This window comes from Colossoma macropomum, unplaced genomic scaffold (genome assembly GCF_904425465.1).
Source record: "Colossoma macropomum unplaced genomic scaffold, Colossoma_macropomum, whole genome shotgun sequence".
Classification (NCBI taxonomy): Eukaryota; Metazoa; Chordata; class Actinopteri; order Characiformes; family Serrasalmidae; genus Colossoma; species Colossoma macropomum.
In genome coordinates, this window is record NW_023494805.1 from 26,788,915 (window position 1) to 26,805,387 (window position 16,473).

The 16,473-nt window shown below is 39.3% G+C and overlaps 1 protein-coding gene across 2 annotated transcripts; it reads right to left on the reverse strand.

The window, feature by feature from the left end:
• Positions 1-569: 569 nt before the first annotated feature.
• slc16a13 (solute carrier family 16 member 13) lies at positions 570-16,473 on the reverse strand. 2 transcript variants are annotated; one of them, XM_036596324.1, is made up of 6 exons: positions 15,528-16,473; positions 11,694-11,933; positions 11,423-11,566; positions 9,770-10,026; positions 6,029-6,563; positions 570-3,809 (listed from the first exon to the last, which is right to left on the reverse strand). In XM_036596324.1, the coding sequence occupies exons 2-6, from the start codon at positions 11,926-11,928 to the stop codon at positions 3,454-3,456; spliced, it is 1,527 nt and encodes a 508-aa protein (XP_036452217.1). In that variant the 5' UTR covers positions 11,929-11,933; positions 15,528-16,473; the 3' UTR covers positions 570-3,453. The 2 variants fall into 2 exon arrangements, with proteins under 2 accessions (XP_036452217.1, XP_036452218.1); XM_036596325.1 differs by having other exon boundaries at positions 3,454-3,809; positions 11,694-11,930.

A 16,473-nucleotide genomic window follows, 5' to 3' on the forward strand; every position in this document is an offset into this window, starting at 1 on the left:
TAGGGAAATTTAAATGGAGTTTTATCAAGTGATTGTGATAGCCATAATCTGTTTATTGCAAAATCCCACATGTATGCTTATCTAGCTAAATATAAGGGCAATTTAATAGTGTTTTTATTACACCTGTACTTGGCTTGTCTCATGAATTAATTTAATGATCATCTTCATCATTTCCTTAAAAATGTTGGTGGATTTCGTCATTATATTTGCCCTTGTCCTCAGTATGTAGTCCATTCTCCTGCAGGATCCATAGGGCCTTTTTACCCCTTGCCTCAAATCTATAGGCTCCTGTAATAAGTCATTATTGTTAATGTCTTCATAGATTTTTCCAAACCATAGGCAGCATTGTCAGCTCACGCAATAAACACACTTACTTCTTCATGAGATGCAATTACTTCTGGTATAGTTTTTGTAAACGTTTTTGTTTACTCCGTGTTGAGAGAGAAATGATCTTACACTTTATGCTCGATTGAGCAATAAGCTCAAATGTAGTGCATTATTATAAAGGGGTGTTGTTAGGCAACTCAATTGGCATTGCTTTTATACACCAGCAACAAAATACAACATGATAAAATACCACTAAATTAATTTAATAATAAACACTAGTTTGTTAGCAGTAGGCTACAGTTGCCAAGTTACATAACATTCAAAATTATTGCCTGTATGGCACAATGTTTTAAATAACTAGGCACAATTCAACTGATGTGTACATCAGTTATACTGTTATTTGTGTGCATGTCCATTATTTTACAGCAGCTTCGAACGTAGATTAGCCAATCAAATTTTAGAACCAAAACGCTGCAACTTATTCTTGTTTTATCTCTTGCATTTTCAATATTCCACATTCAGTAATCTTAATAAAAGAAATACAGAGAAATAAATTTTATTAAATTTATAAATATACACTTCAAAGTTAAAACCTCAGTAATTAAACTTGGAACATAATAATCACATGTATTTGTGCGTAGTCATTTTCCTGGAAAGAGCTGAGCGTGTCAGCAAAATGGGGTCAGAACCTCAGGCACATGACGTCATCGGACAGAGAGAAAAGAACAGGCTGAGTCAGCTACTCCCAAACCTCAGCTGAACTCCACTCCACCTATTATTTACTCATCTTTGTTTGAGAAATCAGCTTCACAAAATGATATGATATTAATCCTTTGGGTCTCTGACTCATCATGTAATTCATTATCTAGGTATTGCACACTGGCCTAAATTTATCAGTCACAAGTTAGCAGTGAAAAAAACATACAATTCAAATGATAAATATATTAAAGCTATCAAATAAGACAAAATGTAAAGAAAAATGCACTCTTGCCTGGCATAATGATGTTTTTTTACAGACAAGCAATTCTATGATCAGTACAGTAATCTTTATTAACAGCAGCTATATGGGTCTTTTTCTAAAAGCCCATGGGTTCCTCTGTGTGTCAGATATAGAGATTAGAGTTGTGTGCATTTTAAAACTTTCCTCTTGTGTGAACATGAGGGTTGGCAATAGCGAGGCTGCCAGCCACTGCAGATTAAGGCTCATATATTTAGCTTTAAGACCAGAGTTCAAAGCAAATCAAGTTTTTTTTTAAAGCACTACCTCTGATGTGCTACCCACCTCAGTGTGGTAAAACCAAACTAAAGAAACTGCAGATCTCACAGCTGGCTGCTCAGGTTTTCTGACCTCCAGGCCTTCTGAATATTTCAGTGGCTCACACACGAGAAATCGCTCATATTGGTATGCTGTACAACAAAATCCACAGGAATGAAATATCCAAGGGTAGCTTTCAGATGGATTACTTTCAAATGTGATTCAGAATGTAACCCCTTAAATTAACAATAACCCTTAAAAACAATGGGCCTCATTTCCCCAACTGTTCCAACAAATAAAAAACAACGTAGGTGGTCAATGAGTAAATTGCTCTGTCCTGCCACTGAACCAAAACAGCTCTGCAAACACATGGCTGGCTAATATGTACAAGTTCAGCTTAAGAATGTCACCAAATAATGAACCCATCCATCCACTGGCCTTTGAATAAAACACCTATTTCTTTGTAAAGGTTATGCCCACTCATAAGCAACAGTTGTGTTTCTAGGAACAGTGGCAAAATGTGTGTTTTCATGGCATTGAGTTTTGTTTCACATGGCCCCTCAAGCTTTAAGACGTCTGTGTTAAGAGTGTCAACAGGTGCTAACTAACCAATATCAACATTTAAAATCTTCACAATGTCAGACTATCAACAAAGACTGGTGTCAAATTTAGACAACACTGTCTCTACACTAACACTAGAAACACAAACACCAGAACTCATCTCTGAAAAAAAAACAAAAAAAACAAAACAAAAAAACACAAAAACATCAGCACTGGATTCCTATCAAGAAACAGAAAAACAGACAGATCACATAATCACACTGACTTCACAAATAAAGTATCAAACTAAGACATGCATTGAGCATGTTTTAAGGCATGTTAGTGCAGATTCTCTCAGTGAGAGGTAAAAGTATGGGTAAAGGTATTATTACCGCTGTGTCATCGGAACGGGCCTCCGCTAATGCCAAAAGGGTAAAGGTAATTTTGTCAGCATCTGTACACCGCTTTCAAAGTTCTGACCAAGAGCGCCTTCAAGATAAGCATCATTTTCAATTATCAAGTACAAAGAGGATATTTTCCATGTGAAAATGAGTGCAAATGTGTGCTGTGGCACTGTATCTGCCTGCTATTCAGCTCATGCTCCTGGTCATGGACACTGTCAGAAAAAGGGTACAATTGTGTACCTTAAATGAGTTTTGAATGTGCACTACATTCACTTTCCTAGAGGAAAGGGGCATATTTGTACCTCTTTATAACTTATATTTTAAAATAAAAAGTCTAGAGTCAACACAGGGCGTATGGAGTCAGTGCAACTTAAATATGTTGTTGGACACCGCTACAAATTGGCGTAACCCCAAAACAGTGTACTATATAGTGAATAGGGCACGATTTTGGACACAGCTTTGGAATCCTGAACCATTTTTAAGGCTGTTATTATGGTAATGGTGGAAGTCATAGCATCTGTAGGATGTGAAACAGTACCCTGTATTTTATTGGTATGTCAGCTTCTAGTGCTTCTGTGCGTCTGTGTTAGCCTACAGAAATATTTTGCCTGCAATAACTACAATTTCTCACTTTCACCCTTATCCTACCCTAAAAGTCAACATAAAAAAACAAAATAAAAAAAATTGACAGTACAGAATCAATACAGACCACCGGAACCTTATCAACGACTGAAAGTAGCAAATACACAGTGCATTTTTAGGCCTACCTGAGGTGATGTAAAACAGGTTGACTGTGATGATGGTTTCCTCTGTCAGGGTTACTATCACTGCCTCTTCCTGCTACAGTGGTCTCTCTCTAAACACAGCACTGATATCTTTCACACTAAAAACAGGCAGGTTAAAATTAGCAGTCAGTCAGTTCCTGTGTCAAACACATGCTCCCTCAGCCTCTGTCCTGTCTGCGGTGAGAGGTACGTGCTCTGCTTCTGAACCTGGTTCTGTCGTGTGATTGTGATATGAGGCTTTCCCTGAATCTCTGTCGGAGTAACGCATATCCTCCAGGGCGTGCAACTTCTCGTGGTCACAGTCTGAGGAGAATGTCTGTTTAAGCAACCCATCTTCAGTGCACTCATTTTTGGCCTTTTTCTTTGGTGATGGGGGTGGAGGGTTTGTGCAGGAAAAGAAATGGGGAAGGGTCGCTGTTATTATGGTGCCCAAGATGAGGAACCCGCCGGCTACCACAAAAGAGCCAGTGTAATTGCCTGTGAGGTCCCTCAACCAGCCTGAGAGGAAAGAGAGAAAAATGATAAAAATAAACACAAATATAACAGTATAACGTTGCACTCTTACACTTAATTCTACTTGAAGGTTGCCCGACCTTGTTTAGTTCTAATTCTAGGTAGCAGTAGCTGACCTGAACCTGATGATCTGAGAGATCTGCTGGGTTTGTAATCTTCTAGCAAATCTGAAAATATAATTTGGTCCAAGAACCACTGAGAGACTTATATACCAAGAGCACCTTAAAATGAACTCTATAACTAAGAGGAAGCCAGTGTACAGATTACAGTAGTCCAGTCTGGTGGTGATAAAGGCATGGACAAGTTTCTCCAGGTCATGTTTCAACATGAATGCTCTAAAACAGCTGTTTTTGAAGGATAAAAAGCTGATTTAGTGATTGTTTTATTATGGTTACTGAAATTTAGGTCAGAGTCTACTATCACTCCTAGATTTTCAACTAGGTGTTCTGTCTTAGTGTACAATTTCTATTTTTTTGTTTGTTAAGTTTAGCATATTGGGGGAAAAAACTAATTATTAAATGTGCCATAAATTTTGCACAGGCCATTATTTATGTTTTATTTTTTTAACTTTATTTTATGTTTATAAATAAAATTCAGCAAATCAACAGTAATTATGCATTGAAAGGTAAAAAAACATGTAATTAGACCAGGAGCACCCAAACCTTTGCACATGACTGTAAAACAGCTTTTTTCTTTGCATTATGCTGATGTACTTGACTTTAGTGCTTGTGGTTTTGATACTTAAGGGCTTTGAGCTGCTCTTGCATATATAAAGTGCTATATAAAAAAGTTATTGTTATTTTTTTGTAGTCTGAGAGGGCTGAAATCTCCCACATCACTTTAAGATGAATCATTAGCACCGCTACAACACCTTTTTGAATGTGCTTCTAATTGCTCTTCATTTAGGTAAGTCTCTGCTGGATCATGCCAAAGGCTGTAATAATTACTAGATTAAAAAAACCTATAATCGGGCTCCCGAGTGGCGCAACCGTCTAAGCGTTGGCCCTATCATCAGGAGGCCCTATCATCATCCGTAACCCGGAGTCCAAGAGAGCACAATTGGCCTCGCTCCCCCTGGGTGGGTAGGATGGCCCCTCCCTCTCACTCCATCACCTAACGCGATGCTAGTCAGCTGACGTAACAGATCTGGCGGTTGGCGCTTTCCTCCGAGCGCGTTCAGCTGTCCAGTGACGTTGCGTGAGCGGCAGTTCGAAAAGGTCTCGGAGGAAGCCTGTGTTAGCCTTCGCCCTTCTAGTATCATGTGATTGGGGGAGTCCTAACTAGCGGGTGGAATTGGCGACGATTAATTGGGGAGATAATTGGGTTAAAATCCAAAAAAAAAAAAAGAAAAATCAATAATTGATAGCAACAGCCCAAATCATGTCACAGCACAGGCCAAGAGGCTTCAGGTCTGCTGTTTTTTTATTAACTGAGAAGTTAAGCGAGGCCATAAATGATGGATCTGATCTTTAATCTAATCATCTATTGCAAAGACCGACTATGGATACTTCTAGTTATAAATCTGAACCAGCCAAGCTTAACATCATATCAAAGCTACAGGACACAGGTCAGACACACAACACTTAAGAGAAATTCATGTTGAAGTTGATTATCTTGGGTCCACAAGGTTGTAAAAGATTTCTGAAGAGATGCTCATGAATGGCCTCTATGCAGACTTAGTGCACCCTTAAGTGAAGCCTGTATCAATGAGGACTAAACAGGGGTCTCTTACCCAACATTCCTTTCTATTCAGGTTAGACTACACTAGTTACAGCAAATGGGTTTTTTGCTATTAAAGGACATGCTTCATTAATTTACTGTTGTTGAGACATGTTATGCTTATGTATATGAAGTGACAGTAAATAATTTAAAAAAAAACAAAACTAATTTTACCAGGTGATGTACAGACATAGTCTATATGTGGTGACATTGTAAGTGTTTGTCCCAAATGCACATTTTTAAGCCTAGTGCCCTCAAGGACTCTTGTCTCAGAGGTTCATATGTTGTTGATGCTACCAAAAGGCTGACTTTGAGGACTGCAAGGCTTAAGTTGCCATTTGGGACAGGCCCAGAAGCTACTTGCGACCTAACAGCTCTTACTTCTGGAGAATCTTCTTTCCTCTAAATATGAGTTACAAGCCAGGTCCATGAGGTGCTCAGCATTTTAAAAAAGAAATGGAATAATGACTGCACTAGTTTCTTACCTGAAAATGGTGCTCCCAGCAGGCCTCCCACACTCTCTATAAGCTGCAGAAGGCCAAGTGCTCCCAGCATGCGCTCCATCCCCACAATCTGCGGCACCACTGCAAACACCAGTGGCGTCAAGGCCCCGGCACAGAACCCATACGCAAGGCTGACCACCAGCAGCCCCACATAGTTTCCTCCCAGAGAACACAGTGGCAGCAACAAGAGAAAGACGCCTACTAATCCCGTCCAGGTGGTCAGCAAGTGGACTGTCCGAACGCGTTGCAGGTCCGAGGCCCAGCCTGATACCACACGCCCCAGAATGTCCGTCATGCCTGTAGCAGAAATGACGAAGGCAGCCTGGTACTCGCTGAAGCCAACGAGGCGACTGTGGGCCACCAGGTGGACATAAGGGATAAAATAGCCAGCATTAAAGAAGGTGACGGCCAGGCTGTAGGTGAGGAAGCCTCGGTGTGAGAGCAGCGACAGCTCAAAATAATCACAGGCACGGGAAAAAAAAGAGCCACAGCCACTGGACTTAGCGGAACTTTCAGCCTGAGTGAGGAAAAGGAAAGCAGCGAGAAAGAAAGAGAAGGAGAGAGATTTAAAAATCCACCTAAATTTTGTATGTATCCTGAACACACTGTCACTTACATATGCAACATATGGTTATGTGTGAAATTAATTCTTCAATTTGCTCTGCATAACACTACACTGAGATATACAACAAATTCACCTAGCCAACATGGTATTCCTGGAACAGGAATCAGGATTTTATTATTACTTATTTCATTATAATTTTATTATTATAAATACACTCCTTTTGCCAAAACCATTTACTTTATGGAAACATCCCTCATATACAAGTTAACTATAAGACAAAATTACCAAACCTTTCCATGACTCATCATAGACCAACTATGAGATTCCATGACCGTTTTTATGACTTTTACCATAAGTATATAGTGCTACAAGTTTTGATATTTTGTACAGGTTGCAACAGGCAGGTTTTGCACTATGCTGCTTTTTCAGAGGCTTCTTGAGCTGGCTGTTTGAGCAACGCTACACCGCAGCTATGAGGCTGCCTGAACTAGCCACTTGAGTGAGGCTGCACTGCAGCTACATGGCTGCATGGGCCAGTGGTCTGTTCGATGCTATATAGTAGCTAAGTGGCTGTCGGGGCTGTACACATACTTTAATAAACAAATTTAGCTACTCAGAGATTTCTTTATTTTAAAAATAAAACTGTTATAGTGATTCAAAATCAAAGGAAATGATGGTTCTTCAAGGGTTAGTAATGAAAATGAACACTCAAAGAACCCTTTGCCTGATTAAAGAGTTCTTTGCAGGGTTATATATAGAACCACCTACAGCATATTCTCGATCAATCTGAAGAACCCTTTTACAATGCAAAGAACCTTAATTTATGCAACGGGTTCTTTGAGTGTTCATGGTTCTATATAGAACCATTTCCTTACTAAAGAACCCTTGAAGAACCATAATTTTTAAGAGTGTAACTGCACTACTATCAAATTTCTCAGCCATGTCCATGACACATTAAAGCTCTCATGTTTCATATTAGCAAATAATATACAACAATTAGCTACTACATTGAATAAGATGGATCAATCTGTGTGCAGTCTGCAGACAGACCTTACTGTGGCACAGATTTGCCAGTTTATTAGGTACACGTACTACTCGCTGACTAAACACTGAGATGTAACTATAGTAACATACAATAAACTTGAATGGTGTCAACATTGTACAGCATTCATTTTTAACATTAATAGTTCTATGTATGAGAAGTTGACCCTGTGAGATCAGTCTCACTTTTCACATTGTAAGCTTTTTCGTTACGCTGGCTGCAGGTTTTCATTCCTGACAAGCAGGAGCACACGTGATTCCACTTGCTCGATCAGTTGGTCTCAGTCCTCAAACAACTGATCAGGTGAGCTTTGTTGGGATGAAAACCTGCACCACAGGCTTTTATTCTAAAAAAATAATTATTAATTATCCCTTTGCAGATATGATTGAACACCCCTGCTTTAAAGAGTCATTACCAGAAAAACTCAGTTTACAATCAGCCATGCATTTAAAAATTTGGACTTCTATACCACATGGCCTAGATACGAAACCATTCTGTATAATTAATCTCTTACCAGAGACAAAAAAAAATGTCAGAACTTTTAACCATTTGACCATCATAATTCATGACATCTCCAGAGTAAGTTGATTTTAAAATACCTCCACTTTCCCAGGTATTCCAAGATTGTGGGAATCACCATGTTTTTCGACTAAGCTCAACTATGTAGAGCGATTCTCCACTGAAAATCTGTTTCAAAAAGATGGAGCATTTGAATCCTACGACTGGTGGGAGTATGTCTACCATGGTCACTAGCCTTGGGGCAATAAACAATATTATTGAATTTCACGGTAACTTCAACCAGTGACGACATTAAGTAAATTATCGTTTTATTTTTTACGATGTACCCTTGCCATGTGACTTTTTTTGTTGTTCTTTGTATTTAACCATTGAGTTTGTACAAGCATTCTAAGCTATGGTAAGTTAAAATTTTAGACCTAAGCTATAACAGAAAAGACGGCATTTAAGTATAGACCAAACATAACTAATTAACTACAAATATACGTTTTTAAAACGCCACTTGAAAAGATTAGAATATAGCGTTTCAATCTGGCAAAGAATGCTGGGTATATGCAAATGAAACACTCCGCTACGTGTGACCTTCTCCCTAGACGGTGAAAAATGGATGAGCTTGTACAGAAGAAGGGCGTTACTGCGCCAGTTTGGCAATATTTTGGTTTCCAACCAGACGAACATGGAGAACCGTTAGATGTTAACAATGTTACATGCCGTCTATGCAGAACACTGATCATCACCAAAGGCGGCACTACTACAAATTTGCAAGCACATCTCAAGATACATCATCCAACTCCGTATGCTAAACTGGGTCCAGCACATAGAGAAGGCATTTCATCGAATCAATCAACAATCGCAAGTGCTTTCGCAAAATGCACAAAGTACAAACGTAACAGCACTATTTATCAGGGTCAGCTCATAGTCCTGATTCATTGAATGTGAGCCCTACCTGTGCCAGTCTGCCTTTTCCCTCTTAATGGGGACAAAGTAATAAAGCAATTTCCTATTTGATTCTTACACAAGAACAGAACAGCACAATCCACGTCACGTTTATCCTCGACAACCCCTGTGTACCACATTTGGCATCTCCACTGTGGAACAAAGGCAAGTAGACAAAACTATTCTGCTGATATAGGCCACATTCTGCCCAGCTGGGGGTGGCTGAGTTCACCTAATGTAAAGGGGGGGGGCTTTTTTGAATAAAGAGATCAGGCTCTGCTTTGTACAAAATTATGCTATAGCCTGAAATTGGTTATATCGTTGACAACAAAGTGTAGAGACCTACAAAATATCCTGTATATGTAGTTATTCATCAGGGAGAGTTAAATTGGTTTCAGAAAATTAACCCCTTAAAATTCCAGGCTTATTACATACTAAGGCTTATTATTTAGTAACAAAAGGGACTTCAATGCAAACTAGCTGAGCTATTCTTAGGTTGTAGACATGTGTAATAAAACACTTCTGGCCATTTAATTAATCAACTTCTTAACTGTGACCTGAATCAACTGAACTTTCACTTAGAGGCTCTACAACTTGGCAGTAATCTTTGTGCTATCAAACACTTTGGGAAAACACATCCTCAAACAGGAATATAGACCAGTACCCTTTCCACAACTTTGGGGGGTCCAAGAGGTCGAATTAGGGCTCCGCAGGCCATCATGTTGAGGCTGAGACCCCCTAGTATAAGCAGCGCCCCTCGCCAAGTGTACGTCTGCACTAGGTACTGGAAGAGTGGAGAGAAGGCGAAGGAGGACAGGCCAACACCCGTAAAGCCCAGGCCCATGGCCAGAGAGCGTCGTATGGTGAAATACTGCATCACTGAGGCCACACCAGGGGTGAAGACCAGAGCCCAGCCTGAACCTTGAGAGAGACAAATAGAGGGAAAGACAGAAAGTATATATACTCTAAATAATCACACAGGCATCTTGACCAGTCCAGATAAGCGTTTATGTGGGTGTTATGATGAGTTCAGGTGTTCATGTAATCTAACTAAATTAATCATGTTGGTCCAATTAATATAGGCCAGTCTTTAATCATAGACCTCTGTAGTTGTATCATTCATATAATGCCCATGTTAGGAACTCTGAGTCTAAGTTGGGTATTTCTATAACAGAAACAAATGGCAGAAATGAATGTTGCATCTTGTGTTAAACTAAAATGTTACAAAGCCAATAAGTTTTACTGCAGACATTTTTCCTCTATGCAACATCACTGGATCTACTGAATAATGAGGTTGTTAAGAAGTCAAAATATGACTAGGGCTGCATGCAAGCTAACACTGCTGCCCACTGAATTGACACAGACTGGCAACCTCACCAAAATTCCCCATGCAAACCAGTAAGCTTCATCAAAGGTGGTAGTTTAGAGGCTTTGGCAGCTATAAGTTGTAGTTTGAGTGGCTGGTGTTGGTATATAAAAGTATTCAAGGCCTAATCTCAGTTCACCCTTTGCCCCTGCCACTTAGCCCTTACCCCTCTGTTTTGCGTGTTTACGCCTAAGGGTAGGGTGTTCTGAGTTTTGTTGGGATAGAGGTGTAGGGCAAAATGTTAGGGCTACATGCCCTCCAAACTGAGGTTTTTCAAAAGCACACTCCAAGCAGAGTGTTATGAGAAAAAAAGCAAAACTGGCAAGATGGCTGTGCGAGTGCCCAAAGAAACCCACAAATGTGAGTATTTCCTCTGTTAAAATTTACGATAACCATTGCATTATCTTAGTTTACTGTTGTTTCAATGTAGTATGGTCCTTTTCTTCATAACAAGAATAAGAATTCACTAGTAGTATGCTGAAGTCTCGGTAGCAAGCTAGCTAAATTTCCTGTTCCACCTTAAATGGAGCAGCAGTTACATTCTGGCGCCTCAAAATTTGAACAAGCCGGCGATTAACTGACTTTAGCTTTATATCACCAAAGAATCGAAGGGATAGGTGATAATAGATAATTGTCGCATCCTCTCCTCTTTAAAGGCATATGATTCCTTAAATTCAACCAAAGCCCAGCAGCGAGGTTGCTGAACTTTACCTAAGAAAAGGGGATTGGGTCTAAAAAAGTAAAAAGCTTTCACGCAACGTCATTTCAATGCACAGATAGACAACCTTGTAATTCAGAGGATCCAGTGACACTTGGGGAAAAATGTACACAGGATAAAAACATATTGGCTATGTGTATAACGCTGACTACAGAATGGCACATGACCTCAGAGGTCTATGGTACATTAGTGACTCTCTGAAGTGTTTCATACAAACCAAGTAGAATGGATACCTGAAATGATTCCCATGGTGAGGTAAAGGTGGGTGAGTGTTGTGGCCTGAGAAGCCAGAATGAGTCCCAGTCCAGAAAGGAAGCCTCCCAGCATAATAACACGACGTGCTCCATAGGCATTACAAGCAGCTGTGCCTATAGGACCTACATGCACATGCATAATTAATATCATGTAACAAGTTAACCACATATGACTGTTGATTGTGGATAACAGCTACTATAGTCGTCTTGTTCATTCTGACATTGATTGCAGTCATGTAGCAGTACTCACTCAATAACTGTTGCATGGCCACTCCTATGGAGGTTATCCAGGAAACAGCCTGAGCACTCTCCTCAAAGTACTGCACAAATTCAACAAAGAAGACCCCTAGGCTGCGCAGGAGTCCAAAGACCAGTGCAGAGATCATGAAGAGTGCTCCCACCACCACCCAGCCCCAACCACCATCCGGAGCCCCCACCGGCTTGCAGGACTGCTGCCTCTGCTGCTTATCCTCATGCTTAGCCATCACTTCTGCAGAAAGTGGAAGTGACAGAGAATGAGACAAACAAAGGGAAAGAGAAAATGAGGTAAAGAGCATTTAAGAGACTGGACAAGAAAAAATTGGTTACTGTGACAGTTTAGGGACGCAAATCTCTGACCTCACATTGATTTGATTAGATTTTTCTTTATAACATTTTAATTAATAAATCTCAAATTTAACCACAATTCAATTTGATGTGATTATTTTTAAAAAGACAATGACTGGAAGAATTATGTATACAATAATAGAATATGGACCAAAAAATAAACAACACAGCAAGGTTTACAGGTGTAGTCTTAGACTGAAATAATTTATCATTTATAAGGGCAAGTGCTGTTCATGTGCTTGAGGTTTTAACTAATGTGGCGATAATCACAAACTGCCAAAACAAAAGGATCATTCACTTCCCCATGACTGTCTACTGTTTTCTCCCAAGGCTGTGTAGGAAACACAGCAAAAATGTCACAGGATTACAAATGAACTCACATGAGTACCAGCTAAAAAACACCAACTGTTCACATTTTTCTGCCATAAGGTCTGGGAAATGGCCATGTTTTGTGAATATGAGGAAAGTTCTGCTATAAAAATCTATATAAATTTTAGCTAAATAGTAGTTCTCCTGCACAAACAGAAACAAGCCAGTCCCTATAGGGCCTCTTCACAAATTATCCACAGCTGTTTACATGACCTTTGTTCCACTAACCTGACTCATAACCTGCTCATACAAAAATCATTTAAGCCTTGAGGGGACCTCGACTAATGTTTTACTTCAAGTTAGAAGAACCCGAAATCAAACAGTTCAAAGACACAAACGACATTATGCCTTCTTCAAATTCCAGCACACAGTTTTGAGCACTTGTGAGGTATGTGGTTTATTGTTTGTCAATTTTCCATACAAAAATTCAAATCAAATGAATCAGAATGAGAGCAGAGAAAAATAGAGAAGGTCTCATACTACACATTATATAGTTGCTGTCTAAAAGAACACTCCATTTCTATTGGTCTATTCATCATGAAAGTCTTACACAATGTAAAAGATAAATGCTGAGTTTAAATAACGAAGAAAAATAGAAAGAGAAGAAAATGGACATACATTTTTTGGACAGCTGAGATATGTTTAAAGAATCCAAACACACCTTCTAATTAGTGCATTCAGCTACTTTAAAGTGCACCCACTGCTGATACAGGTGTTCAATAGTGGACACACAGCTTGCATTTCCATAGAAAAGCATTGCTAATACACACATGAGCCTACCATGTCCAATGCCAAGCATCAGTTAGAGGGGTATAAAGCTCCCAGCACTGGGTCCTGTGGCAGTGGAACTGTGTTCTCTGGAGTGATGGAGCACAATCCAATACCTCTGGGTGAGCTGAAGCAATGTTTGTGATCCACAACTAATCATCCAACACTTGTGACTGAATGCAATGAAATCCTCAAAGAACTGTTCCAACATCAAGGCCTCCCAGAAGAAGAGAGGCTGTTACTACAACAAACTATTAATCCACTTGATTTTAGAAGAAATACTGAATGAGCAGGTGTCAAAGTCATGAATTTCCCAGTTTATGAAACTCTAATACTTACATAACCCACAAATCAAAGTATAAAGTATCTCTACATACACATGCAGAGAGCAGCATGAGCAAACCCAGTGTTACACCTGAGCCCGCTGATGTCTTCAGGAAATTACTAAGGCTACCAGGCCCTGAGGGACTAGGTCACACCACAGCAGGGCTTGTTGACTGCAGTTTCCTCAGTGACAAGTTTCTATAGTTTAGCCTATATATTTGTTGTTTCACATCCTTCACCTATGAATTATTCCATAACTATTCCATTAATATTGCACTGCAAAAAATATTTGGGTGAAATCATCTAAAATTTAGTCAATGTATCTAATATTGCTTATTATGAGGTTGTTATTAGTATATTATAACATCATATAACTTGTTTCTAGAATTTTTTGTTGTTAATTTATCTAGTGAAAATGTCTTATTCTATTGGCAGATACCATTATTTCTTGAAATAAGCAAAATTATCTACATTATATCTTGAAATGAGCAAAATGATCTTCCCATGGAATAAGACACTAAATAAGACACATGTTATTTCTCTAAATAAAATGACTTAAATACCTAATATTCTTACAACAGTGTTACAATGAGAAATACTAGATATATTGACTAGATTTAGTTTTCAAAGCCAAGAAAAACAAATATGGTTCTATGATTAATGTTCAGTTTTGATTGGGTCATTTTCACCAACACTGGACACCACATGCTGATTGTTCTGAAGTAAAAATAGAAGCATTGTTATTGAAAACTGATCAATATTAGCGTGATGTGCTACTCTAGCTTACAGCAAGACACGTTAAATAACCTTGGGTAGGGTTTACGAACATTATTTCTGTAAAACTAGCAGTGCTACAGCAGCTAAGAAGGCTGTTAGCAATTTGGAAAAGACTAGAGGCTCCAAATTACAGTCAGAATATTCAGAAATGTTTATAAACAGAGGGCTGTTACTGATGTCAGGGTTTTTTTGACCATCTGTGCTGGGCTGGTGCAGATTTATAGTATACCCACTTTTTTTTTGGACTACACCACTGTGTAAGGCCTCAAAAAAAGACAGGATATTCTGGAGAAATATTACCTCTATGCTTGCCAGGGGTCAGAACTAACTTGATGGTAGGGGTGGGTGATATGAACTCAAATTTCTATCACGATATTTTGTACTATTATTAAAGTTATATATTAATACTAATAATATATGTATATACTGGTGGCATTAGTAGTAGTAATAATTGTCTAATGGCCTCATGGCAGTGTAAACACCTAACTGATTAACACAGAAGCGTCTGCATGCAGCACTACAGTTTGTCTAAAACACTCTTTTGTTGAGTTTATAGGGTTATTGAAGCTGTTCGTGTGCATGTTTATCTCAGGACAGTGCTGTTTTTATTCATGGTATGTCAAAATTCATATCGTGAGAGAAAGTCTTCCTGGTAAAAAGAAAAAGATTATTTAGCTTGTTGCTCTGTAGATGCTTAATCGATGGCTGCCAGCCAACCAGCATGCAGGTCAAGACTTCAAGCCTGAAAAGAGAATTAGCTGATATTATAAAATAAAACTCAGTCATATTCAGAAATATCCGTTTCTGATTCATCTGTGATATGTATGTCAGTTTTGTTGACTGGATGAAGTAATCTCTGGTCCAGAAAGTAATTTATCTGTACCTACAGGCAGACCACTTTTCAATCCACCATAAAATCCTAAAACAGGACATTTCATTGAACCCAAATAATGCAGATACCTCTTAGAAACAGTGACAGCGTCTGAACCGTCAGCACACCAACTTTGTTTACTGTGCTTTCCCAGTAAAAACAACCACGAAGTTTATTCAAACAACTACACTCAACAGAGGAAATAAACACAACCTGGTTTAAATCGTTTAACAGTTTGCAATAATTTCGAGGTGGTTTTATGTCACTAAACTAAAGCCATTAAACGCAGCTCTTACTTTGTCCAAAGACATACGAGGTGATCATACATCCCGACTTTTACAGAAGCGTGGAGTGAGCTTAGGTACTGACCTTTGTTCCTGTCAGAGCGAGCTCCCGATGATGACACGAAAATGACACCAACTCGTAATCTTCATTTTATAACTTTTCTGCGTGACACTGTGTGTCCATCTCTCAGCTTTAAAAGAGTGACAGCCTTGCATTTGCACTGTCACGTCTAGTTCATTTGTATCAGTTCCAGCTGCTTCATCTCCCGGTCAGTCTCTCCACCGCTGGTGACTGACTGACTGACTGAGTCGGTGCATTTTGAACGTGGGCTTCAGCAAAGGCAGTTTGACCGACTGGCCGTGTTTCGCGGAAGAGCGGCAGTAAAGTCAGCCTTATCACGTTTCTGGTTTTGGATTGGCCAGAGAAAAAAAGATGTCTGTCTTGTATTTGCTACGATGCCGTTGTCCAGACGATGAGGACTGAGTCCTCCACAGACACTCTGCTTCTTCTCCAGGCAATAAATAGCACTGCAAACAGGGCGCTGCATTGAGACAAAAACGTTTCTGCTCTCACTTTGACAATTAGAGACTATTTAAACAAACATAGTCACAAAGACTGCATTATATAATATGCATGAATTATCAGCTGAATAGATAACGCCGTCTTCTCTTCAGTACTTCGCCGTCTGGGACTTTTATTTTGAAATGTCTAGTAGGTGAAAACACTTTGGCTTGACAGTTCGATTCGGGTAATCAAAGAAATAACGTTACATCTTACACAGCACCTGGGACCTACACTTTCTAAATGCACTGCCAAACTATTACTAACTATTATAATAACTATTTTGTTATATGTCGTGTTGTCACTATCGTGAGGCACAGCTGTGAGGGTTTCAGTCGATACTTGGTGCTGATTCTTTGTCCAAACGGAACTATTTGCCTCGACTGTGTTGCTCACGAAATAGCATATCTGAGCGCAGAAGATTAAGCCGGTCAGTCAGATTGAAGCCCATAATTTCTTGCTTACTCGA